Raw genomic sequence first — 27937 nt, 5'->3', positions numbered from 1 at the left:
TACGATTTTTAATGTTTTAAGAATCATGATGGTCATTGGAGTTGACCCCACCCCAATTTTGTGGGAGCAATTGAAGTTAAAATGAGGAAATTAACAGTGAAATTGAAATTGAAATTATATGTATAGAGTGTATACATTTTTTTTTTTTGAATATTTTTGGGATGAGTCTGCTCCACCGACCCTCTAATTTTAAACAAAACCGATGCCTTCTTGTCTGTTAGTGGTGGGTAGAAACCATGTCATTGGAAACCTTTTGGAAAACCAAAATTGTTATCCTAACAAAGAAATGAACAAAACAACGATATTGAATATAAAAAACCTATTATAAAGGTATTTTTATTGTTTACACACATAACACAAAACACCTTGCAAAAATAACATATGTCAGGTTTTATATAATATAAGATACCAAACAAACTAAATACTAAACAGAAAAAAAAAAATATATATATATATATATATATATATATATATATATATAAAGGCTTAAAAATTCTATGCATATATGTGTTAATACAAAGTGCATGCTCCATTATTTTTAAAAGAGATATATGAATAATGGAAGGAAAAATTGTTATGGTTCACGGAGGAATATGATAACTTAATTCAATGAAAAGAACGACTGAAGAGGACTGGGGGAGGGTGTGGCGGAACGAGATGTCTGCGGAACGATTTGTCTAATATAATTCTAAAAATAGAAAGTCATGTTACCTTATCACGTGATTATAATCACATGCTGAAGTCAGAAGATGGCGGTTGGAAAAATATTGTTCACAATAATTTTGGTGAAATCAGGTTTGTCTAATTTGCAAAACTCTACTTTAATTTTTTTTTAGAATGTCAAAAGGGCATCATCGTCAATAACGAAATTTAATTTGCCGCATGTCTGTTTCGATGAATCTCGCTAATTTTACAGGTCTGTAGCTCGCGGTCGGAAAAAATTCGGATGGACGACCTGGAAGCTACAGTTCCGTTCGCGAAAAAGAAATACAATACACCATGTATACGGCACACAGATCGCCTAGATTTTGGGCTACAGACTTGCTGATTCAAATGACATAGAAAAGATATGACAGATTATAATTATAAAGTCAAAATACATGTTGTTCAATGTAAAGAAAATTCGGAATGACCAGTGAAGTCAAAGTTCTATCATAAACAGGTCTAGGCAACCTCCGTTTTAGGAGGATAGATTTTATATATATTATAGACTTTGAAAAATTACGTACTTTGAAAATTATTATTTTTAAATGCATTAATTTTGGGACCAAGTCAGCGCACTTTGAACAGCTGATAAATAGGGGTAAAAGAAAAAATTAAGATTGTTAAGCTGTAAAATTGATACAGTTGTTTGACCTGTCCAGAAATTTGACCTGTTCCATCGAGTAACTCTTCATAAATTAAATGGCAAATACTTAATGAAGGTAATTCAAAATATGGAGAAATAAATCAATACATTATAAAAGGAACACTTATAATTGCTCGTTTGAATTCTGTAATATTATTTATGCAGTCATCTTGTGTTCGATATCACCCAGTCTTAGTCTACCTACTTTCGCGATGCAATAAATCCAAATAATTGCAATGCTATTACGCACATAAAAACACCTGTAAGACCCACAGGGGCCAAGCCCGTTTTAACAATTATTTCAATGAGATTATTTGTGGTTACATTGAACTAAATTTTAAAACGGGCTTAGTCCCTGTGGTAAGACCGTTTAATTTTCACTAACAAGCTAATTTCATTTACTAATCAAGTAGGTTTGATATTTTTTTTTACATACCAAAAAAACTTGCAAGATATAAAATAAAAAAAAGGCAACTAGATTTTAGAATTTATTAGAGCCATGATTGTGCCAGATCCAAATATCTAATTTGTTTTTCCTTTTTAGCTCACCTGAGCTGAAAGCTCAAGTGAGCTATTCTGATCACATTTTTTAGGTTTAAATTTAGTGATAGAAATAATACATCTATTGCTGGAATTCATTAGATATCTCACTTAGTCTTAATTATTAGTGTTGTACCACAATGGGATAGATGAAGGCGCTACGACTGTATTCCAAAAGAGTGTTACAGACTAGTATATATGATATAGTAACTATGATAACGGTGATTTTGTCTCTCATTTTTGTGCATATCAAACTGTATAGGGTATGAAAATACTAATAACTGGGTGGCATACATTAGAACTAATACTCTGCAGGTTCAGTTGATGGTGTTCAGGGCCAAAACGTTTTATCGACATTCGATTTGCATGGAAACAGCTATGGTGATTCGTAACTGGTAAAACTGCTACCAACATATTTTGTTAGAATAAGATTTTATAAGAAAAAAATTAATAAATCAATATTACATTAATATCTGCAGGTATATTGTGTACTTCTGCAAAAAAGAATAGATGTCAAAATATTTTCAGTTCGCTGAATCTTGATCCTATTTGGGACGGGTCACACGACTACATTGATTCATACTCCTGTGGGGAGATCTGTTGATAGACCAAATTGCTATACAATAAAACAAGACCCAACAAGTGAAAACAAATTTACTGCGATAATTTCATTCTAATAATCCAGCTTTCTTTGCACTGCTACTGAAATGTGTGACACCAGTTATGTTGTAGACATTTTAAATTACAATACTTTAATGTGTCTACTTATTTGCCTCAAGTTCAAGTTCAAGTTCATTTATTTCACTCATAACATAAAATGTTACATGAGGTGCAGAAGAATTATATACAAAAGTATAAGAAAAGCAGGATTTACAAAAAGAAACAGAATAAAGTAAAAAATGAATTAGTTACAGTTGTTACGTAGGATGACCGACCAAATCAAATATTTTTCTAATTAAAGTACACATTTTCTTAAGTATTACATGATTTGAAGATGACATAAGTGTTTTAAATTTTAAGATGTTTGGGTTTTTAAGATAATAATTACTAAACAATTTTTTTCTTACATGTGACTGTGCACTACAGTACCTCAGAACACACTTGCACTCATGAATCATTCTTAAGCATCAATTAAAAGTCTGTTTTATAAAAGCGCTGGTCAAAAGTTTTAAAATTTCATTGTGTAAAGTTATTAAACAAATGAAGACAGATTAAACCTTGATTTGAACAGGGGCCCCTTAATCTCTAAACAGGTGATATGAAAAATTATTGTTACAAAATTTTGGATTGTTACTGATAAATGATTTTTAAGCAGTATATCTGGAGTTTAATGATACAGTAAACTAATCAAAAGAAATAAAACACCAAATCTGAGTAACAGAGATGCAACAAAATGATCGCAATGGTTTGATAGTGACTCTATATCAGACTTGGGGTAATGTTAAACGTAATGGTAATGTATTGCAATGCATTACATGTTTTCATAGTAATTTGTAATGCCATGAATGTAGCATTACATGTAATGGTAATGTAATGCATTACTTTTCAAAATCTAGTTTAATGCTGGCATTGCATGGCATTACTTTGCATTACTATGCTTTTTTATGCATGTTCATTTTCATAGAATTGTGATGAATTGAATAACTGAAATTGTATTTGTTTAAAAAATGTTTTAAAAAAGAGAAATGATACTTATGATCAAAATATTTTAGTAGTATTATTAAAAAAAATTAAAAATCCATTCTTAATTGTCAATATAACTAGCTATAACAACACAATTTCATAACATTTTTTGACGGTGGCTATAAATAGCCACGGTCTATTGCTACGGTCCTGACCGGAAGAGTATTTCTCACGGGGACCCTAGCGGATAACGAACGATAACTCTGTTAGGTATGCAGTGTTACACGCAATGTTTTATCTATGTGTCGATTTCAGTATGATAACTAATTTTAATCTTATCAGATATTTTAAGCATTATAGCTGCTAATCATTTTGTACATATATGTAAATAATTTATGAAATTGTGTTTAATTTTAAATGAGCCGTTCATGCGCGGATCCAGAAAATTTTTCCAGGGGGGGTCCGAAGGATAATTGTGTTTGCCAGGGGGGGTCCGAGGCATATTTTCGCGATAATTTTACTATGTAAATTTAATAAATTTTCATTTTCCAGGGGGGGTCGGGACCCCCCCGACCCCCCCCCCCCTCTAGATCCGCGCATGCCGTTACCCTGTCTGCTTACGCGGTATCGATAATTTATGCACCAACTGCCAGTTGTGACGTTAAACTCTGTATCAGGACTGCATAAACTATATCGCTGCGATAATTGGCTAAGAGATCTCACAATAATCGCTTCTTGTTTTTTTTTTGTAATGTAAACAATTGTCAGAAACACACACAATTTAAAAAGGTTTGCCATTTCATATTTCAGCAAGTATGCCTCATCGATAAATTCATTCATTTTCAACGCATTAATTTTAGTTGAGGAAGAATATTTTTTTTTTTTTTTGTAGCTTATTCTAAAGAATTCACAAGAGATACTGATAATGAATATTAGATAAAATACATTTTATTGAACTTCAACCGATCAATGGCCAATCTAATTAAAATTAGATGTTTGATCCGCTCGCTTACTCGCTACACAAACGTCGCGAGTAAGCGAGCGGATCAAACATCTAATTTTAATTAGATTGATCAATGGCACACTTTCTTCTACAAGTGTTCATGTGTTCTTTTAACAAACAAAAAACTTGAAATTTAGGATACAAATGTGTTTAATTTTGGACTATCCTGTGATTTACCTAATTTTGTAACCCATTCAGTCTGTAGGAACATTAATATTATTACAGGCACTTCAATATTCATCAGACAATATTTACTACTGATGTTGACGCTTTACTTGCTGTTAACTTTCTCTCAAACACGCTAACCGATCGACCTCGCATTTGTAAAAATCACGTGCAAATCAAGTCGCTATTTTACATGTACATATATAAACAAACAACATTTTACGATGTTTCAAAGATTTTCAGTTCAGATTTTTTATAAGCAAATAAGGGATTAAAGACATGCTGTAAAACGTCTTATGGATTTCACGGCGTATCAGCTCGTGTATCTCTAATTTGCAGCAAACGCTAGCTTTTTTGTGAGAAAAAACAATCGGTTCAACTCATGCAATATTCCATATACATTTATGGTACATTGTGAACGGTAATGCAACATATAATAATTTTGTTCTATTAACAGTTTCTGACGAATTTTTCACACTAAACTGAAATAACGCAATTTGATGAGCGAAGTACAATCTGTGACTTAAATCCATATGCACCCGTCTCTGCTATTAGAGAACCTTTTCTTTGGTTTTGGGGGATTTTTTCGCAAACAGATAACATTTATTTCACATGTACGTAAATATCAACCCTTTTGTTCTCAAAATAATTTTTAACTCGCGAGTACGACTCTATTACGAGCTGTTTTCATTTACAAATAGGCGGGCCTATATAAATGCGCCAGTTTGCTGCGACTCGCAATCGAAATAAGTGTCATCACTCAACGAAATGCTACATCGGCCGTAGCGTATACATCCATGCTATATTTGCGATAAATAATGAAACATGAAGGCAAAAAAAGTGCTTCATAGATGACTGTATTATTCTGCTGAGCTACAGAACTATATCTTTCCGGAAATATTGCCGGGATTTGCGGACCGTAGATCTATTGTATAGACTATAGTACATGCAAAGATAAAATGAAAATATACACAGCTGTACGGTCAGAAAAACACGCCTTTAACTTGGATTTTGTTTGTTTGGTGTTTTTAAAAACTAATTTTGAATAATTAATCTATATTTCTTGTAAGTTTACTAGAAAAGTTTAATGTTGCAAGTAAATTATGCGTGTTAAAGTGTACTGAGAAGCGATAAAATATACATGCGACTCTCCCAAATTCATTCAAATGATATGAATAAATCTATAGCTAAATACAATTAGACAAATGTACTTTAAAACGTTGATTAATGAAACTGCCGCGACTGAATATTGTATGATATTTTTTTCTCAAATTGTTATTCACTTTCGTTGTGAGCAAATGGAAATAATCCACTACAGTCGAAGATAAAATATTGATTGACTCTTCTGTTTCATGATGACGTGCATTCCAAAAGCAATACCAGTTTTATCAAACAGGTTCTTGCAAACCATTCCGTTTTCTGTACACCTAAATTTATAACTGACTATGAGGACAAAAGCAAGTGTGATGATCCACAAGCAAGTGTGATGATGCAACTTTTTCCACGTGAAGAAATTGAGGGAAAATGCTGTCGAGAGGGAAAATAAACAACTACATGTATGCCCAAATAGTTAGTAAAAACGATTTTATCATACTAAAGCTTTATTTGTTCTCGTTACTTTGAGAAATCTACAATATCTTTAAAGCACATAAGTCCAATCCACACTTTTCAAAAGTTGTTCCCCTTTGCAGGGTCAACCCAAAGGTCAAAAGGGAAATAACCAAAATTCCCCTTCTTTATACAATCAAATAGTTTGGCGTACTGTGATGAAATCGCTTTGGCTTTGATTTATTCATTCAATATGTGGTGGCAACCCACATATTTAATAAGTCATTCTGGGGCAATCAAAATACATTTGTGTAGTACATGTATTTATTATCAACTGATATAGATACAAACATATAGATACAAGCATATAGAAACAAACTTCTATACTACTAAAGGCTACTGTGATAAATCTATGGATTTTCCCCAAAAGATGACGATAAAGAGACACACCATTTTTAAAATGTGGATTGTGAACACAACTACGACTTCCACAGAATTATCCATGTGAGTAACTCACGACCAGTTGTGCTATTGCATGTATGAGACGCTGGCTGTTGATTTTCGACAACAATAATTTACATAATGTAATATGCCACTTTCAAACGGCGCCACCGTCTAACAGTACTTTCAGTACTTTGATTAGAGTTGTTATTAAATCATTTGATAAATTAACTCCAATTAGTTGTCATTAGTTCACTGGCTTATAGCATAGAGGGAACATAGCCTTGGGTGTGTGGTAGTCATATGAAATAAATCAATGCCATCAGTTCACTGGCCTAGTTATGACATAGCATAAAGGGAACATAGCATTGGGTGTGTGGGTGGGTGAATGCCTCAACTCCTCCAGCCTTATTTTATAAACTACATATGTACTAGCTTTTTCTCACATTTACATACATGTATATAATTCATGTTAAGCACATTTAAACCATGCCTCTTCACTCTGTATAGATAGACTCTTGGATAATTTACTGTCTCAGAGTCAGTAAGTGCCTTACATGAAATAATTATATCTCTTGCAACTCCCAACTTGATGATTAGGACCCAGCTTAGGCCAGTTTTAGCCATAAACTCGTCTTAGACTTCATTTTTAGTAAGGTTTCATTACTTTATGTAATTACACTAAAGTAAAATGTATGAATTTTGTGAGTCAGTAATTGTAAATGTAATTTATTCATGTGGGGCAGCTCCTGTTATGTCTTGTATTCTACTCTGTGTAGCAGTTTGTATTTCGTTCCATGGATACCGTGTGAGTGACTGTTGGTATGAGTATAGAGCAGCCTGGAGGTTCCCTGTGATCTGTTGGCAGATCCCCAGGATCTCCCAGGAGATGTCGCTGTGTAAATCATGTATATACAGTCCCTGATCATGGTGGACTAGGACCTGTAGCTCATCTAGAGCTGCTTGTGATAATGTTGTATCAATGTGTCTGTAACACAAGAAATCTAGGAAGTGTAACATTACAAACACTGGGATAAATAACCTTGGCATTCTCTTCTGTAGAGCAGACTGTTGTTCTGGTATTAGTTCACTGATGTAACAGGTTGTGTTAATAAGACGGTCTAGATAGATATCATCTGCCATGGCCTGTCTCATCTTTGTAGACCAGGACTGTCCCCCTACAGCCTCAGTATACCTCTCTCTGTCTACATGACTCCTATACATCAGATATGGCTGTGCTAACTTGACCTTTGTCATCTTTATAACAGATAAAGCTTCCCTGTATCTGAGTGTCTTGTAATAATACATGGCAATGAACAATATGTCAGAAATACACCCAAACTTGGCTGCTAATTTCAGCATGTGACAGGTTATTTCGTCTACAATATACATCTGTTTGTTGACACATGTGTTAGTGTACATGTTGTGTAATATATTAAAAGCAGTCTCCTGAAGGATGGAGGCTGTAAGTGTCTGAAACATGGCAACTTGATAGTGTGTCAGGGGTGAGTTTAACAACTGTTCTACTGCATATAGGCATTTCATATTATTGTGGAGATTTGCTGTGAGTATAAAATTATAACATTTTATCTCATTGAAGAGTTCTGTGTCATAGTCAAATTCAGACACCATTACACTCTCATCAGTACAAACAAAAGCTCTAGGATTGTACAGGACATCAATGATGTAGGACCTGATAGAGGGACTCTGTAACAGACAGGCCAGACCTTTCTTGTACAATTCATGTAACTGTACGAACAATCTGTTTTGTGCTGAACCATGGACCTTTGTCAGAAACAAGTTATTTTGTGGAATGAAAAAGTTTGGACAGATCCCCTCATACACCCATTTAAGGAGGAGTTTAAAGCAGACCCAGAAACCGGTCAGGAGATTTTGTGGACACCAGTGAGGTAGAGTGTTTTGTTGAATTGCCCAGAAAATAGTTGTCTTCATATGATAGGAACACAATAGTTTACTGGTTTCATCTGACTGATGATTTATGACTTCTTTAAGAAAATATTTTAACAACCCATAAGTCAAAAACTGACTGTGGTTCATTGCATACACACATTTCTGTTCTGCCTGAGAAAAAGAAAGTCTCCATTCTTCCTTTTCATGGGGTCCTAATGGGTGTCCTATTGCTACAAAGTGGCATCCATTTCTGACAATGTCATCAACAACTTCAGGATTAGGCCATGTGTGACATCTGTCTGTCCATGAAGAAGCAGATAGAGGCCAGAAGTCACAAACAAAACAGAAGGCAGTGTCATATTCTTTCCCTCCTAGTACACCACTACCACAGGGTCCATGTACAGTAGAATTAGGCATTGCTGCTGAACAAGTTAACTCTCTGTGTATAGAACTAGATATATAGACTCTGTCATTCATTCTAATACATGCTGACTGGACTTCTCTGTATTTTGTTGGTGTCAATAACTGAAGTAAAGTGAATCCTGGTGGGCTCTCAGAACTGTCAGACAGAATCAAGGTTGTATTGGCTGTGTTGTAATACTCAGACTGAGACATGTCCATGATCACTCGGTGGTTGTTTAGCCAGTACATAAAGTCCAGATCTGATCCCTTCAGTCTGAAACCTTCTCTCCTACTTCCACTCGTCATCTCAATGATCCCATCATTAGGCATCACTCGTCTCTCCACCATCTCCCTGATGTCCTCTGTCTCCCTCCTGATAGCCACCTGTTGTGATGTCCCCACTATCTCACACATCCTCACAAACACTGACTCCGACATGTGCTGCATTCCTGTCTCACTGATAAAATGATGTCAATAATCAGGAATTACAGTAACCATATTTATTGATACAGTGAAATTACTGTGTATATTGATAGGAATTAGTTAATCTCATTTTGTCAATATGTTTTATGATTCATTTGATTCTCAAACAAACATCAACAATCAGTTCCCTCCAAAAACATTTTGGCTTTTAAGAAAAAAAAAGTTGCATAATTACTTAATTTTTTAATTATTATATGATTTAAAATGAAGTCATAATATTATCATTAGCATTACATGTATTTATCTTTCTTCACTAAAAATTGCCCTTTAACTATCTTTTACAGTAAAAGGCTATAGAATGTCTTCAGGTTAGATGTAAGCATATGTTTTAGGGCATTTCTGGCATAGTTGAAAAACAAAAAATATAAATGTAGAAAAATTTGCAGCCATTACAAATGTATTTATTGAATATGACAAATTTGCAAATTAGAGACAACTCAATATCTGCAATCCTTTCAAATACTTAATATTTGAATGTGTATTTGTGTTCGCGTGCATGCATGTGTGTATATGTATCCCTCACTCCTTTGATTGATACATTCTTATCTTTATTTATCAAAGGTAAAAATACAGAAATCGGTTTTCTTTGCTTGGTGATGAAAATATTGACCCAAAATTACAAAAATGATATACAGGCTTAAGGTGGAATAACACACCTGAAAAAAATCACTCAAATTAACAGTAAATTATTTAATTATGAAGGATATGATAATAAACAAACTGTACAAATATCAAATAAGCGAAAAATTTGCAAATTGGGGATAACAAATTAATATCTAAAAAATTCAATACAATAAGTAACAGCAAAAGCCCCTGCGGGATTCGAACTCGGGATGAAGGGATCACAAGCCCGACATGTAATCCATTCGGCTATGAAGTAAGTTACATGTCGCTTTCGATAAAATCCTTTTAATTAAATAAAATATCGTTTCGATTAGAGGTCTTCCCATTTTGTGACAATGTGTTATTCCACCGTAAAGGGACATAGTTAGATTTTAGCTAACAATTTTCCAATTTTATTATTCATCTTTTAAAAAAAAATTACAATTTTCCACACTGTTTTTCTTATGGTCAGCTAAAATCAAAATGTCATTGTTTGAGTTATAAGTAAGAAATAGGGCTCACAATTCTTGATGTGTAAACAAGGTTTGTACATTACATTGGTTAAATATACTACCTTTTAATAGTTATGTATCAAACATAAATTATCTGTTTGCTTGTTTATTATGAAATACGTAGAAATTGTCACATTTATATTTCATGTAACTTAGTATTTTCTAATTAGTACAAAATAAGCTTATTGAAAAAACTTTAATTTGTCGATTAAAGTAAAATGTTTATTACCGGTAATTGATAGAGTAAAGATATCAAAATTGTACTCACACACGAGACGACCCGTAGAGAGAAGAGAAAGCCATTCCACCGTGGTTGGAGACTTAATGTCTAAATCACTGTAAATAGGCACAACGACTGTCCGTTTATGTTGTAATAAATACAATATACACTAGTGATGCTTTTATATCCAAAATAAAAAGATTAATTTGAACCTACTTTATTATAGTGCCAATTTCTATTGGCTGCAGTCAGTAGAGAAGGAAGTTTTTCTATTAAGTTGTCCATCTTATTCTAGGAACAAAGAATTCTATTTCCTGTTGGGCAATATAGAGAGCCATTACAGGAAAAATGTCTTTATAAGTTGACACGTAGTTCGTTTTATTTCCATTAGTGGTGTTCCAGAGACATTTTATGATAAATGAATAGTCAACAATATTCAGATTTGTAAATACGTGAAAACAATAGCATAATTTGTTGAACAAAACTACCAGTATGTATAGCTTTTGTTCATGTTTATCCAATCAATGAAATTTATTATGTTCAATGACGTTTCAATAAAATCCTATTTATAACATGGCATGGTCAAAAACTAAAATTCTGATATTGTTTTCAAAATTTAAAAAAAAAGTTATCTTAAGTTAAATGTTATATACATGTATCATACTGGCATTGTAGTTTTCTAATTTCATAAGATCATATCACCTTTGTTTTCTTTTCAGTGTGGTCGGCCTCGCTGCGTGACAATGTTCCACTCTGGGGGAATTCCTATACAGTGGAGGGGGTACTACAGCTGCCGTACGCAGAACTAAAAGAACCGTTTACAGCGTACTATGACGCCACGACCAACCAGAGTCGCATAGATTATTACGGGGGTAGGTCGTCAGAGAAACCATCAGAACACTATATTGTGTGCTCAGAATTCTATCTGCTTTTAATCAAACTTATAGCTATTAAATTATATAATGCCCTTTTTGTGTGATATTTGACAGACTTGGTTGTCACCATGCAGTTACAAGCCAAAAACACAAGCATTAAGATCGCATACATGACCACAGAGTCGGTACTTAACAAGAAGTCCTGTTTCCTTGTCAACGGAAGTTCTCCGATACAGTCTGTCCTACCAGACCTCACAGACTTTAAGGTCAGGGATATTAGTACACAATTAATACACAATTAGTACATTGGGTAACATCAATACACAATTAGTACATTGGGTAACATCAATACACAATTAGTACATTAGTGACCATCAATATACAATTAGTACATTAGGTAACATCAATACACAATTAGTACATTGGGTACCATCAATACACAATTAGTACATTGGGTACCATCAATACACAATTAGTATATTGGTACGATTAGTCTAGCTTCTCTGAAGTTGATTGGATTATGAATGTGATAAAAAGTGAATAAAAAAGCTATATATGTATGTACACACATTGATGTGTAATCACAAAATCTTTCAGTCTCTAATTAGTTTTCATGCATGTTTGTTATAAATGCTTATAAACTGTTACACAATGGATGATTTCTGATGATATTTTTTTTAGAAAGTTGGACAAGATTTAATAGGATCGACCAAGACAGATAAATGGGTCAAGGCCATGACCCATGGGAAGAAGAAGAACACATACACCATGTGGGTGGATTCTGAAACGTCTGCCCCGGTCCGCTACGAGATGATGGGCTATGATACACTGCTGGGCTCTCACTACGACAAGTACTACTTGGACTACTCCAACTTCCAGAATAAGACGCTCAACGCCTCCGTGTTTGATTACACTTCTTTTGGTAAGACTTCTAGACTTCAAGACTTGGATCTTTTATAAATCCACACTTTTGTTAAAGGTAGAGGGAGTGGTAACTGTTGGTGAGTTACGGTTGGTGATCGGTGTGGTGGTAAGCCGTGTAAATGTCCAATCAATTCAGATTAATTCAGTTTACACTCTTGCTTGATTAAATTTTTTATATCTTTGAAAAAAAATGTTGTTGTTATGTCCAGGTCTGACCTGTTCCGGATTTCCTGGCCCAGGTGTATCGGAAAGAAGAGTTCTGATGAACCCGATGGTGGAATATCTCCATGGCTACGATGATCATGTGGTCGAAATGTTTGCTGCACACAAACAGAAACATTCTCCGAAATACGACAGTAACATGGAGCACGCTCAGAGAGAGCACAACTTTAGACAAAACGTCAGGTAATTTATTTCAGAAAAAATTTAGAACTTAGAATCACAAAGACTTAGTTTCTGAGGCACCACTTGTTTCAAAAGCTTTTGCATTGATAAAATTGATTGTTTTTCTAAAAAAAAAGAAAAAAGGAATAACTTGGTTTTCTAATTGTAAGTTTACTACCTGTATGTTTACAAAAGGCAAAAAGAGCTGTTCCCTCTTTTATATCCAACAATATGCAATAAAAATGAAATAACATCAATCGAGCTGAGAATCTGCATATGGATTAAACTAGGCTTAAAATTAAACATTGAAAATGTCACAAATTGTTTGGCATGATAGTGTTGTCATAATGCATGAAATAATTATGATGAATTGTGTTTTAAAGTCAACATATTAAATAAGTAAAACCCAAATCAGGAAATAATTGAATGAGTAAAAATTGTATATCTTTTAACTAGATTTATTCACTCCAAGAATCGTGCTGCCCTTGGCTTCAGTTTGGCTGTGAACCATTTGGCAGACAAAACACAAGAGGAGATTCGGCTGATGAACGGATATCGCTACAGTCCAGGGCCCCACGGGGGGCTGGCCTTTGACACATCCAAGTATAGCCTGAGGGACTTGCCTGACTCCATGGATTGGAGGCTTCACGGTGAGGATTTGATGGGGTTAAGGATTGAATGGGATTAAGGATTGGATGGGGTTAAGGATTAAATGGGGTTAAGGATTGGATGGGATTAAGGGTTGGATGAGATTAAGGATTGGATGGGATTAAGGATTGGATGGGATTAAGGATTGGATGGGAATAAGGATTGGATGGGATTAAGGATTGGGTGGGATTAAGGACTGGATGGGATTAAGGACTGGATGGGATTAAGGACTGGATGGGATTAAGGACTGGATGGGAATAAGGATTGGATGGGAATAAGAATTGGATGGGATTAAGGACTGGATGGGATTAGGATTGGATGGGATTAGGATTGGATGGGATTAAGAGTTATCATGGTTTAGTAGCTCTCATCTTTAGAAAGTCTTGCATATGCTTACTGACATTGAACTTTTTTCATTCTGATGAATAATTAATGCTCTATTTTGATTGGCTTCTACTCACATTTATGGAGGAAATCTCACCAATCCTGTTAATGCTTATGCGAGTATCTTACCACAACAATATGTTTTCATAACATATCAACAACAGTGTGTTTTCATAACATAATCATTATTTTTATACATCCAAGAACAAGAGTCTTGCTTTCCCATTGATGATTGAGAATAAATAATATTGCTGAGATAAAAAAAAGTTCAATGAGTAGGCCCAATGTCAGAAAGCTCATGCGAGATGTGTAGCTTTTTGAACTGAGAGCATCAGATACAGGGAAAAATTTTCTTTAACTTTCTAGGTTTTTAGGTTACCTGAGCCAAAGTAATTTTTGATCAAAGTTTGCCCAGAGTCTCTCATGCTGTTTTCATTGTTGTGGTCATCTTTGGTTCTGTTGTTTTAAACTTTTCACATTTTCATCTTCTTCAAAACCAGAAGACAATTTTAACACAACTTGGCCCAAAGGCAGTCAAATCATCATTAAGTGAACAAAAATTAAGTTTGTTTAAAAAATACCACTTGGCCAGAAAAACTGAAACTTCAAGTATAGATTCAAGTTTAATCAATTTATGAACCCAGGAGTATTGTGGGGTCACAGTGGGAAGGGATGGGGGTGAATTTTTACATAAGCATAAATAGAGAAAAATTTTGAAAAATTTTCTTCTCAAAAATCATTTGACTAGAATAGCTGGATCTTGTATGCAGCCAAGCATTCTTAGGTAGTGTGAATTCAAGTTTTGTTCAGATTATGATTTTGGGGGGTAGCACCACATCGGGGTAGGGGTTGATTTCAACATAAGAATAAATAGAAAAAAACATGAAAATATGTGGAGAAGATTTTGAAAATCTTAATAAACAAGATCTACTCTACTAAAAAAAGAAGTTATTTTGTGATTGATGTCCTAAAGCTTGTGGCTACCGTTGCCCAGGTGAGCTTTTTGGCCCCTGGGCCACTTGTTAGTAGCATATAGAGTATCTTCAAGTTTACAAAATAAAAGAAAGGGAGGTACATGTATTATCAAAATGTTCTATTGTATCAAAAAATGTCAGTACCATCTTGATGGCCTCTTTATATTGTGTACAGTTAAGTTGATTAAATCAAGATACAAGGCCTGAAGAGTGGTGAAAACTATGTACAGAAAATCTGGAGAAATCTTATATCCTCAAGACATATAAGTGTATGTGTTCTTGTATAAGGGGATTTAAATTTATGTAAATGATGACAAACTAAAAAAAATTGTGAGCAAATTGGCTCAAAGGTCTCTTGTAAAATTAGGACAATACAGTAAAACATGATTATAGCAAACACACTTATAATGAATTGACACTTACAGCGAGGTGATTTTCATTTCTTGTTACTTTATTACATGTTGTGAACTTGATGGATATAACAAATTATACTTATAACGAAGCAAAATCTTCTGTCCCTGGCACTTTGCTATAACCATGTTTTACTGTATTTGATAGGTTTGTCCATGCTGTGATTTTTTATGTTAATGGTGGCACTGACAAGATTAATCTGTGTGAATGGTGTGGTCCATGGGCATTAGTTGTCTTGACTGTCATGAATTAATGGCCTTAATTTTATAAATCAGGAGCAGTAACTCCGGTGAAGGATCAGGCAGTGTGTGGGTCATGTTGGAGTTTTGGGACAACAGGGACCATTGAGGGGGCCTACTTCTTGAAGGTGAGATGACCCCTGGATTCAGGGTCAACATTCTGCTATAATTAAAAAATGCACTACTATATTGCATAAGGAACAGAATTGTTTGCTAAAACTAGCAAGTAATTTTAAACAAAATAATATAACTTTCCATCAGCATCTTTACAGACAGTGTAGGAATACAAAATCAATCTACTGTATTAACTGAATTACATTTGTAGTGGTCCCATGTGGTTTTTACATTTTATGACAGTACATCATAACATGGCAATTTTATCTCATTGTCTAATTGTTAAAACCGCTAAAGGACTATATATGGTTTGAGCCTAAAATGGCCCCCTTAAATGAACACTGTCATTTTACTGTAATTCTTTGTTTTATTTGTACAAATATACATTTGAAGTTTTTTCATAATTTTCATTTTGATTTTAGTGCCTACAATTTAAAAATATGACATCATAAAATTAACCTTTTCCCACCATTTTTGCATTTTTAGCATAAAACGTCTTGTTTTGAAGCAGTTTTTCTTTAAGGAAACATTGAGCGACTACTTGAACAAACAAAATATTTTCACCAAAGATGTATCTCCCCAGTACTTATAAGTAACAAAAAGTTAGTTCTTGTTCAAAGAGTCGCTCTATATTTCCCATCCGAAAAAAGATAAGAAAAATGTAAATTTTGACTGATTTTGATTGAATTATAAAAATACCCTCACTTCTGACATCATATACTGCCAGTGAGTGCATATAAGTCGAATAAATAGGTGAAAAACATATTTTATGTCAACTCTTTTATAAAATAACACAACGAATTAATGTACCTGAATCAATTAAAAACTAGCGAATTATGGGGGCCAAATTTGACTAATATCATATATAGTTCTTTGGTTGTCTTTCTACTTTCTACTGAGCAGGATTTTGCAGGTTAAAAACAGAAGCTTTTATTTTTTTGAAAAGCAATGAATTTATAAAAATTTATTTCTTCAAAACTGAACCTTTTTTCTGTCATTTTCAACTTGACACAGTTAGAATATAGAAGTTTGGATATGTGTGCGAAAGGTTTCCTAAAGGTGTGGCGGGCCCTTAAGAATAGCTTATGAGTTTTGAGTTGCTTTGACTGAATGAATAACTGCACAACCTGTAGCTGTGTTGAATCTTCATGATTACTTTCTGGGCTGCATTTTACGAATTTCAAAGAACTTACAACAAAGTCGTAAATATTTACTACAGTCTCATAAAATGATCTTTAAAGAACAAATTTGACATATACCTTTGTTTACAAATATTTCAATTCCCATAACTATATTTTCCAGCCATAAGAGTAAATTATTGATTAGTTTGTGATTAATTAGCATTCATTAATTTGGTTGTAAGTCATGAGTTCTTTTGTAAAACGCAGCCCTGTTTCTCTTCCGACTGGTAACTTGGTGAGGTTGTGTCTGTGTAATTACTTTCTGTTTCTCTTCAGACCAATTACTTAGTGAAGTTGTCCCATATAATTACTTTCTGTTTATCTTTAGACCGGTGACTTGGTGAGGTTGTCCCAGCAACAACTGATGGACTGTTCCTGGGGAGAGGGTAACAATGCCTGTGACGGTGGGGAGGATTTCCGTGCCTACCAGTGGATGATGAAGAATGGGGGTCTTACATCAGAGGAGCTTTATGGACCATACAAAGCACAGGTAAGTGACAGGTGTGATAGGGAGTTATGAGACATAGGTAAATGTCAAGTGTGATAGGAAGTTATGAGACATACAAAGCACAGGTAAGTGACAGGTGTGGTAGGGAGTTATGAGACATACAAAGCACAGGTAAATGTCAAGTGTGATGGGGAGTTGTGAGACATACAGAGCACAGGTAAATGTCAAGTGTGGTAGGGAGTTATGAGGCATACAAAGCACAGGTAAGTGACAGGTGTGGTAGGGACTTGTGGGGCATACAAAGCACAGGTAAGTGACAGGTGTATGGGACATACTATACAAGGCACATGTAAATTACAGGTGTGATATGGACTGCTTTGAACAAACTAAACACAGATAAACCACTGGTGTAAGAGGGAGTGTATAGGAAAAAAACCAAGGCCCAGGTTAATGAAATATGTCAGAGGGACTGTATCGAACACACCGGTGAAAGGCACATTCAAATGACTACCGGTATATGGAACACGGCACATGTATTTGGCAGATATAACTAAATGGCAATTCAATCTAAATACAATTTAAAATAATCTTTATAAGAATCTTTTGAAATACAGTCATGCATTTTGTATTTTGGAAGATCTTATTTACAGCCTTCATTTATAATAATTTGTATGGTGTTATTTTCAGTTTGTATGGATTACGGTATCCAGTGTAGAATGTAAATTTTACAACTTGTATGAATTACTCTGTGCATAATGTAAATATAAAATAGTTATAAATTATCCTGTCTAGGATGCAATTTACTCTACATGAAAACAGTCCTATAGAATATCCTTTGTAGGATGTTATTAATCAGCATAACTACACTTACAAAGATAATTTTTCCTCTATAGGTTGTTGTTTACTACATATCACTACAGTTATGCTGTTATTTTTGTAGGATGATACAGTTATACTTTTATTTTCTTGTAGGATGGGATAGTTATACTGATATTTTTGTAGGATGCAGTTATGCTGTTATTTTTGCAGTTATGCTGTTATTGTTATAGGATGGTACAGTTATGCATTTATTTTTAGCTCACCTGAGATGAAAGCTCAAATGAGCTTTTCTTATCAAAATTTGTCTTTGCCTGTTGTCGTTGGCTTTGTCGTTGTTGTATACCGGTACTTTTCACATTTTCATCTTCTCCTCCAGAACCACAGGGCAGATTTCAACCAAACTTGGCACAAAGCATCACTGGGTGAAGGGGATTCAAGTTTGTACAAATGAAGGACCACACCCTCTTTAAAGGGGAGATCATTTAGAATTATTGAAAATTTGCTGGTATTTTTTAAAAATCTTCTTCTCAAAAAAAAAAAAACTATTAGGCCAGAAAAGCTGTAACTTGTTTGGAAGCATCCTAAGGTTGTGTAGATTAAAATTTATTCAAATCATGGTCCCCGGGGATAGGCCCGGGCCACAATGGGGGGATGGATTTTTTCATGATAATGTATAGAGAAAATCTTTAAAAATCTTCTTCTCAAAAACTATTTGGCCAGAAAAGCTTAAACTTGTGAGGAGGCATCTTCAGATAGTGTAGATTCAAGTTTGTTCAAATCATGGTCCCCTGATGTAGGGCGTCCCGCAACGGGGGTTAGGGGGTATGCATTTTTACATAGGAATATATAGAAAAAAGTATGCATTTTTACATAGGAATATATAGAAAAAAATCATAAAAATCTTCTTCTTAAAAACTATAAGACCAGGAAAGCTCACATTTTAGTGGAAGCATCCTCAGATAGTATACATTCAAGTTTGTTTAAATCATGGTCCCCGGGATTGGGTGGGGCCACAATGGGGAGATCAAGTTTTACATGGGAATATATAGAGAAAATCCCCGAGGGTTGGTCAGGGCCCCAAATGGGGGTGGGGGGGGGGGGGGTGAATTTTTACATAGAAATAAATAGAAAAAATCTTTAAAAATATTCTGGGAAAGTTTTCAGTCCAAAAAGCAGTAACTTGTGTGAAAGCACGAGTTGTGCAGATTAAAGTTTCCCCCAAAGTGGGACAGTGGGGGGGGGGGGGGGTTATATAGGAATAGAGAAAAATCTTCTTTCAGGTACAACAGGGGCCTGGTATTTACCATTTTTTTGCAAGATATACTATACTTATTTGTCAAGACATTTTGATTTGATACTGTAATGCTAATTTGATCAGAGGCTATTGTTGCCCAGTAGAGCAATGTGGCCCCTGGGCCTCTTGTTTGTGGATGGGATAATTATGCTGTTTTTTTGTTGTAGGATGGTAAGTGTAACAAGACCTTCACCCCCATTGTCCAGTTGAAGAACTACGTCAATGTGACCAGTGGAGACCTGCAGGCCCTCAAGTTTGCCATCGCCCACCAGGGTCCCGTCTCTGTAGCCATTGACGCCTCTCATCTCTCCCTGTCCTTCTACGCCAACGGAGTCTACTACGAGCCCCAGTGTGGTTTGTTGTTTTATAATTTAACTTTTTAACTTTATGTAGCTAAATTACTAGTAATTTGCAATATTAAAGCTTTCAAAGTTTATAAATTCAAATCTTCTCTCTGATTAGATTTTACCTGGATAATATTAGTTTAAGTAGATGTACTACAGCTTTAGGAACTGTTGTTTATTAGTCTATAAAAAACAAATTTACATCGTAATTATACCCTCCGCAAACAAAGTTTGTGGGGTATATAGGAATCACCTTGTCTGTCCATGTCTGTTCAATCATGTCCGGTCTATATCTTTCTTATGAAGAAACATTGAAAGTTTTTACTTCATACAGAGATTGCTTATAGCCTTAGAGTGTGTCATGATTTTGACCCTAGGTCATATGGGCAAGTTCAAGGTCATTGGAATGAAAAGTGAAAAATGTGTGCCCAGTATATTATAATCTTTCTTATGGAGAATCATTCAAAGTTCTTAGTTTTACACAAAGATTGCTTATGACCTGAGGGTGTGTCATGATTTTGACCTAAGGTCATTAGAGCAAGTTCAATGTCATTCAAAAGAAAAAGATTTTAATTTATGTACTACACAGCCTATACCCTTCTTTTGGAGAAACAATAGACGTTCATACTTCACATAAAGATTGCTAAATATAACTTGAGGGTGTGTCATGAACTTGACTAAGGTTCAGTTGTGCAAGTTCAAGGTCAATGTTAAAAAAATGCACATTTCCTCTCTAGGCCATATCTTGTACTGTAAAATGATGAGAAGCTAAAATTTGACACAAAGGTTGCTTGTGACTTGTAGATATGTCCTGACTTGAACTTTGAATTTTACATATAAACCAAATGGGCATTTGTGCTATCTTATTCTCCCATCTTCTTTGACACAAAGATTGCTTTTGCCCTGTAGATATCTCCTGATTATGACTTTTGGTCGTTTTTTTCCAAGTTTAAGGTTACTTAAAGAAAACTGGTGCATCCATTACTAATACCGGTACTTGAGTTATTGTATTTTCTTAGCAAGGGATATCCTTTGTGAGCTTGCTCACGGTACCTCTAGTTTTAACTTCGAGATAATCTGTTGGTTGTTTTTTTTAGAATTCTCGGAATAGATGGGGAAAAAAATTATTTAAAGCTTTGTGTAAAATAAGTATTTGTAAAATTAGTTTTTAATTTTAATCAAGGTGGGAAGTGCAGTTTTTCTGCTTTCATGCTAATTTTTGTTTATGTGAACTGTACTTTCTGTATTATGATAAATACCTTCAGTTGGAAAACTTGCAGTAAATGTTAATATGCTTGTGTTACAGTCATACTTTCTAGCCATTTAACATTCAAGGTATTTTGGTTTCCATAGGTAACAAGCCTGATGACCTTGACCATGCAGTGTTGGCGGTTGGTTACGGTGTGATGAACGGACAGGCGTACTGGCTGATCAAGAACTCCTGGTCCACGTACTGGGGTAACGACGGCTATGTGCTGATGTCACAGAAGGACAACAACTGTGGAGTCGCCACAGACCCAACCTTTGTGATTGTTTAGACATTCCAATTCAAATTTTCGCATCCTCTACACACTGTGCCAAAGTCATGTCTGCTACATTGTCCGAAATGCTTCAGAACACCTAAGATGTTTTCAAATCATAATTTTAAGACTGATAAATAGGAATTTAGGAAAAAGGACTTTAAGAGAATGGATAGGAACGACATCTGTTTGCTGCTGTTTGATTTCTTAGTTCTGATATCTGGTTATCTGTCATATGTAAATACTTGTTGCGTGTAGGTAAAATTATCTAATATCATGTTAATATAAGAATGCTTTGATTTTTTGCTTAAAAGAAAAGATGACATGTATTAATTGTAGTGTACATCCGCATCTATAAAAAGGTGGTGTGCTTAGGCCGTCAGATTCTATTTTTCATTTGCTCAATAAATTAATATCATACTTATGCTTATGCTTTACCTTTACAATCTATACATACAAAATACTGTTCTCTGTAATTGTTCATACCTACCTGTATATTACAAAATCTATGCATACAAAATACTGTTCTCTGTAATTGTTCATACCTACCTGTATATTATTACAATCTATGCATACAAAATACTGTTCTCTGTAACTGTTCATACATGTACATGTACCTTCCTGTATTTCATCACTGAGCACAACATGAAATCTAAATTAAACTTCGATATAACATTGTGTTGAGATTCTTTAGTTGATATTATATAAATAGTGCCTGTTTGGGAGGGTAACAGTTGAAATTGACACCCCGAGAAAACCATTGTCAACCGACGCGAAGCGTGGTTGGGTGTCAATTTCAACTGTTATTCTCCCAAACAGGCACTATTTATTTTGTTATACTGAATGTCTTAATTTTTAAGAAAATTTTACTGCTTTTATATAGGAATAACGTGAATTCTACAGCGAACCGTACGCGCACAATTTTCTCACATGTAACAATTTGTAATGTTACCCGTTGCTAAGTGCATTGCTAACACTGAGGGTAATAGAACGGATTATGAACTGCGTCTTAACCAATCAGATTTCAGTATTTAACATGAAAGTATAACAATGTAGATTGTTGAATTTGTCACCTTATCATACCTGACATCTTTGTTCATTCATCGGTTCTTTGAACACTTTTTCCAACATTCTCCTCTGGGCATTTTCAAGTCATTTACAAACTCTGATTAAATGACCAACAATTGCCAAACCTTGGAGCTAGAGCCTTGATTTAGTGTAATACATGTATAACATAGCAAAAATTTGTCAATTAGCCAAGGACTAGTTCAAGAATGAAATATTACAATAAGCCAAGGACTAGTTCAAGAATGAAATATTACAGTGAGAAGTTTAACAATAAAACTTTTCTTATTACTAATTTGTTAAAAAAGAATTTATTTGTAGAAAATTGTTATCTGGCTCCAGGACTGAAAACTTTAGGTGAGCTTGCAGATGATCTTAGTCCACTTTTACAAAGGGAATCCCGGTATTTATTGTGATAGTGAGACTGAGACAATAATTGAGCTTGCCTTAGTTTATGTCAGCTCGGTCAAGATGTATGAAGCTCTGAGAAATGTGGTACAATAAAAAGACAAACACATTGTTCATTTGCAGCATTTTTTTATCACAGAAAATTGGGATCATAAAACAAAGAGCTGTGAAACATTCCTGACTCGTATCAGCCCGTTACACTAACCAATAAATAGTGAAATCAGCCCATAACACGAACCATTACAGAATTAAACAACAGAGATCTACGGGAGCATCGTATAAATGCCCCCTGTCTCAATGATGCTAGATCTAAATACTGATACAATTAACAAATTCTGTGGGCTAATGTTAGTCCTACTATTATCTTATACTCTCATCTAACGAGTATAATGTACCGTCATCAACTAGTTAAGATAGTACATGTATCTCCATACAGGCTCATAGAAGTACCAATGCTTGTATGTTACAATGTATGTTACAAATGATGGAAATAAATGTAAGACATAATTTTCACAGATCATGGTATTAATTATATCAGGAACTCAACAGAACACTAAAAAGTGTCCATATATAATGATCGGGTGCCTACCTCTTTGGATAGGAAAAATCAAATTTTTTTTGTAATGTTACTATGGAAACCTAAAGGTATTGTTGACTGACTAGAGTGAGAGGTCAAAGTTCAATAAATAAATCGATTGTGTCAAATATCAAAGGGAGACCAGCTAAACACCGCCGCGCCTCAGTGTAAAGACAAGAATTCTATTGCTATGTAACGTACATCTTGTTTGGCCGCTGCCATAAAATTTTTCATGATCTTTAATGTCTCTTTACCAAGCAGCGCAGTTTTTTTTTCAGTGCTTTCTTTGTTAAATCACACGGACCTGGGTGATCTTTGTTACAAGCACCTCAGTGACAGAGGTCCTAGTTGTCAACACGTTTATGGCACGTCTGTTGGGAGAGCAGGTAGCAGTCGATAGCTGGAGCGCTATGCATGAGGTATGTCTGGAATGAATATCTAAATGTCTGAGCAACTTAAATACATGGGACCATGGCGGGACCAGTCACTAATGTTTAAAACCTGTGTTCTACTGAATTCACCATGGAGATGTCCGTGACCTCACAAGTCGTTGTTATGACGATGCGTTTTTTCATTTATCTAACACATCTTGACAGCAGGGAACATGTTGTTATTGCAACACTTCTAAATGGCATGAAAAATGTGTTGTCCTCCATGAAAGAAGTTCCTTTGTCACATCCATTTAGACGCACAGAATGCAGACTCAGGGAAAATGGCTTTTTACCCGGCCTTTGACTGTAGTCCTGTGTTACTCTCGGGGTTATCCTGAATCGACCCCAACATTTATTGTAACCACACCATTTCCTTCACTTTCCTCCTCTTCAATGAAATTAAAATGTGAGTTCTCTGTTGGGGTGTGAGTAAAGCTGGGGGAGGGTGAGATTGAGATCTGGCTTTGGTACCAGTCTCGGTTGTACTCGAGTGTGTCTAAGATGTGCTGAGCATCTGGGTAAACGAGATCGGCCCAGGTCTCCCATAGTGGATGGACAATATAATCAATGAAACCAACCTTAAATGAAGAAAAGAACATTGTCAATATAAAATCAAAACCATCACATGAAAGGAACACACTGATTATCATATTCATGACAGAAAAAACATTGGAGTATAAAATTTATGAACTTTGTATGAAAGATATAAAAATTACTAATTTTCCCAAATAGACTTTCGAAAAATACAGCTCCATTATTATATAATAGTTTATCACAAAGAACAAGAACAATCAACTGAATTTCAGATTGTAAATAAAACACTGAATAAACTTTAAAATATCAAGAAATGTTGGTTGTTTGTGTAAGATTTTTTGACAGAAACTTGTAATTGTTAATTGTTTATATAATGGTTACCTGAGATTTTTCGACAGTAGCAGTGTGGCGATCACACATAGCGCTGATGTCCAGGTTTCTTTCCCGCTCCATGTCACCCTGGTGGAAGAACTCCTTCATCAGCCGGTTGACCCACTTCTGGTAGATGTCCAGGGGCTTGGTGGGGTTCCCCAGGTCTGAGCAGTGAACCATGTTCTGTAGAACCTGTAAAACAGTAGCACAAGTTGGTCGGAGTTAAAAATTAGCCGCATGCACAAGTTGCCAAATAAACAACACTTGCAACGGGTATTCGACCTGAATATGGCTAAAATATCAGTATATGTATAAAGTATGTGACTCTGATTTAAAGTAGATCCAGTGTTCTGTGATGTCACACTTTTTTGTAAAACTTTGAATTCTTTAAAAATTGTGCAAGATAGTTTTATTTATTTTATGTGAATATAATCACATGGATGTAATTAGAATTATTGGTAGGTTTAAGATATTTTCGCTCTTAATTTTATCCTAAATTTCCAAATTTTTATATATCTTATCTATGCAAAGGGGAAATAACTCTTTTTCTGACTTTTCTCTCAGTTGTATGTCTAAATGCTATAGTTTTTCTTATTCCAACGATTAATTTTAATATATTTTTGTAATTTTAGTTTTCTGATAACGTTGACGTTAAAATTAAACAAGAAAAACATATTTCTGCCCACAAGATTTTACTTTTAACAAAAAAAAAATACGGTTTTAGATGCTAAAATATGCTTTAGTATAGTTTATCTGGCATCTCAAAAAGTGTGATGACATGCATATTTTTTCAAACAATTGATGACATTTAAGTCTATTAAGTTGAAATCAGTTCGGTGTTTCAACTTTCCTCAGAGAATTTTACGAGTAGGGAGCTACCTTAAATTTGTGAAAATATTTCAAAAAATGACGGAGTAATAAAGGATCATTCAATATTTTTTTTAATGCATTGACCCCCTGGGTTTCTCTAGTCGTGTTTATAACTAGGGAAGGTTGATGTCTACAGGGTCAATATGTATCACTATTTCATTTGAAACAACACAAAGATAACAAGGTGTTACAATAAAAGTAAACATTCAAGGTTCAATGTTTTGATTGTAGACACTGCATCAACAATATCCTGTGTCACTCTGACTTACCTGTATCATGTCACAGTGTACATCTCTCTCTCTCTCTCTCTCTCTCTCTCTCTCTTTCCTCTCACCTGGATACGGTCGGTATAGTTGTCCAGCAGTAACACCCCTGACCCGGCCACTTTCTTTGTCTCCACCATTGTTTTCAGGTCTGCCAGTAAACTCATGTGTTTTGACATATCAGTAGCTAATACCTAGTACACAGTATAACAAAACAAAATCAGTTGATCAGCTGTGTACCATGTCATGTTATAATGAACACGTCTTTTTATATCAATAGTCAATAGAATTTGTCCAACAGTATCAAGTCTCACCATATCAATTGTCATCTTGCGAAGAGTTTGGCGCTGCTTTCTGGAGAGATTCATAAATATATCACAGTTTTCCTCCTGGAGAAGTTTAAAAGCTACAGCCAGGTGGTGGTTCTCTAGTACCGACTCGTCATTATACATCACTGCCAACTCCGAACCTACAGACAGACAGACAGACAGGTCAACTAACATTGTACATTACCGTCAGCTCTGAACCTGCCAAAAGTATTAATTTTAGTAAGTTTTGATACTTGTTGAGATAATTACCTACCGGTATGTTGATGAGATACTGATTTGTGTTGAGATAGTTACCTGTGTTGATGAGATACTTATTTGTTTTGAGATCGTTACCCGTGTTGATGAGATACTGATTTGTGTTGAGATAGTTATCTGTGTTGATGAAATACTGATTTGTGTTGAGATAGTTACCTGTGTTGATGAGATACTTATTTGTTTTGAGATAGTTACCTGTGTTGATGAAATACTGATTTGTTTTGAGGTAGTTACCTGTGTTGATGAAATACTGATTTGTTTTGAGGTAGTTACCTGTGTTGATGAGATACTTATTTGTTTTGAGGAAGTTACCTGTGTTGATGAGATACTGATTTGTGAGTCCTGGATGATCAACATCATGGATGGCACAGGCAAATATTGCTGCTAGTATCTCGAGATCAGTGAACACATTCTAAAAATATTTTTAAAAACCCTTAATTAACAAAATAATTCAAACATTGGTTACAAAATTAGCCAAGCAGAAAATATTCTTGAGGCCTGGTCCTCATTTAGATTGCTTCGTTAGATGAAGCCATCATTAGCTTAATCAGCCATCTCCATATTCAGCCTGGGCCATACAGAAATCAATTTTCTCTACTTAATCAGAGTTGACTGCACAGAAAGTCACCTATCTGCTGAATCTGTTTTAACATTTATTTCATCTTAGTTGTTTTGGTTTTGATATTTATTTAATAATATATCTTGATTAGGCATTACTGAGCCAGGTTGATTTTAAAAGTACCCCCCCCCCCTTTATTTGGACACCTTAGAGAACCAGAGAGCTGAGTACCAGTCACCCTCTATAAGAAGCTCCAAATACATGTCAAGCATCCCCCCACTTATTCACTATACACATCTCGAAGAACCATCCCAATACATGCTAAGTATTCCTCCCCCTCCCTATACACACCTCGAGAGCCTGGGCGTTAAGTAGGACGTGGGTGGACTGAGTGACGTCGGCCGCATGCTCTGCGTTGTGGTACGGGTTGTCACGGTGATAGTGATCCTCCAGGTGTGTCAGGTAAGTCAGCAGTGTCTGTGCCGGGATATTGAACGTCTTCAGCAGGTTGCGCTCCTGTTTAAAATTATATATAGAATATCAATATATTCCTGACCAATATAATATACAAGTATATACACAAGTAAGTGCTTTATCCTATTTACCTGTAATATTGTATAGGTAACACAGGTAAGTGCTTTATCCTATTTACCTGTTATATTGTATAGGTAACACAGGTAAGTGCTTTATCCTATTTACCTGTTATATTGTATAAGTAACACAGGAAAGTGCTTTATCCTATTTACTTATATTATTGCACAGGTAAGTGCTTTATCCTATTTACTTGTAATAATGTATAAGTTACACAGGTAAGTGCTTTATCCTATTTATCTGTAATATTGTATAAGTAACACAGGTAAGTGCTTTATTCTATTACCTGTACTATTGCACAGGTAAGTGCTTTATCCTATTTACT

General features: G+C 34.9%; 3 protein-coding genes across 9 annotated transcripts in view; 1 reads left to right on the top strand and 2 right to left on the bottom strand.

Annotated features, from left to right (window-relative positions):
• Nucleotides 1-653: 653 nt before the first annotated feature.
• On the top strand, nucleotides 654-22031 carry LOC128166108 (digestive cysteine proteinase 1-like). The gene is made up of 10 exons (XM_052831053.1): nucleotides 654-795; nucleotides 11519-11671; nucleotides 11789-11940; nucleotides 12356-12596; nucleotides 12808-13003; nucleotides 13439-13632; nucleotides 15675-15766; nucleotides 17262-17423; nucleotides 19662-19848; nucleotides 21192-22031. The coding sequence occupies exons 1-10, from the start codon at nucleotides 750-752 to the stop codon at nucleotides 21374-21376; spliced, it is 1608 nt and encodes a 535-aa protein (XP_052687013.1). The 5' UTR covers nucleotides 654-749; the 3' UTR covers nucleotides 21377-22031.
• LOC128166106 (uncharacterized) lies at nucleotides 5909-10457 on the bottom strand. Its single transcript, XM_052831045.1, has one exon. The coding sequence runs from the start codon at nucleotides 9426-9428 to the stop codon at nucleotides 7398-7400; it is 2031 nt and encodes a 676-aa protein (XP_052687005.1). The 5' UTR covers nucleotides 9429-10457; the 3' UTR covers nucleotides 5909-7397.
• A 909-nt stretch (nucleotides 22032-22940) lies between the features above and the next one.
• The window catches only part of LOC128166107 (cAMP-specific 3',5'-cyclic phosphodiesterase 4C-like), a 52101-nt gene continuing 47104 nt past the window's right edge, over nucleotides 22941-27937 (bottom strand). For all 7 annotated transcript variants that reach the window (XM_052831048.1, XM_052831049.1, XM_052831050.1 and 4 more), the window contains 6 exons: nucleotides 27373-27537; nucleotides 26775-26874; nucleotides 26193-26347; nucleotides 25950-26072; nucleotides 24755-24937; nucleotides 22941-24417 (listed from right to left, as the gene is read on the bottom strand). In XM_052831048.1, the coding sequence (XP_052687008.1) occupies nucleotides 24169-24417; nucleotides 24755-24937; nucleotides 25950-26072; nucleotides 26193-26347; nucleotides 26775-26874; nucleotides 27373-27537 (975 nt within the window). In that variant the 3' untranslated portion in view covers nucleotides 22941-24168. The remainder of the gene's footprint in view (nucleotides 24418-24754; nucleotides 24938-25949; nucleotides 26073-26192; nucleotides 26348-26774; nucleotides 26875-27372; nucleotides 27538-27937) is intronic.

This window comes from Crassostrea angulata, chromosome 10 (genome assembly GCF_025612915.1).
Source record: "Crassostrea angulata isolate pt1a10 chromosome 10, ASM2561291v2, whole genome shotgun sequence".
Lineage (NCBI taxonomy): Eukaryota > Metazoa > Mollusca > Bivalvia > Ostreida > Ostreidae > Magallana > Magallana angulata.
The sequence above is the reverse complement of the archived record's forward strand: the minus strand, read 5'-3'. Positions and strand labels throughout refer to the sequence as shown.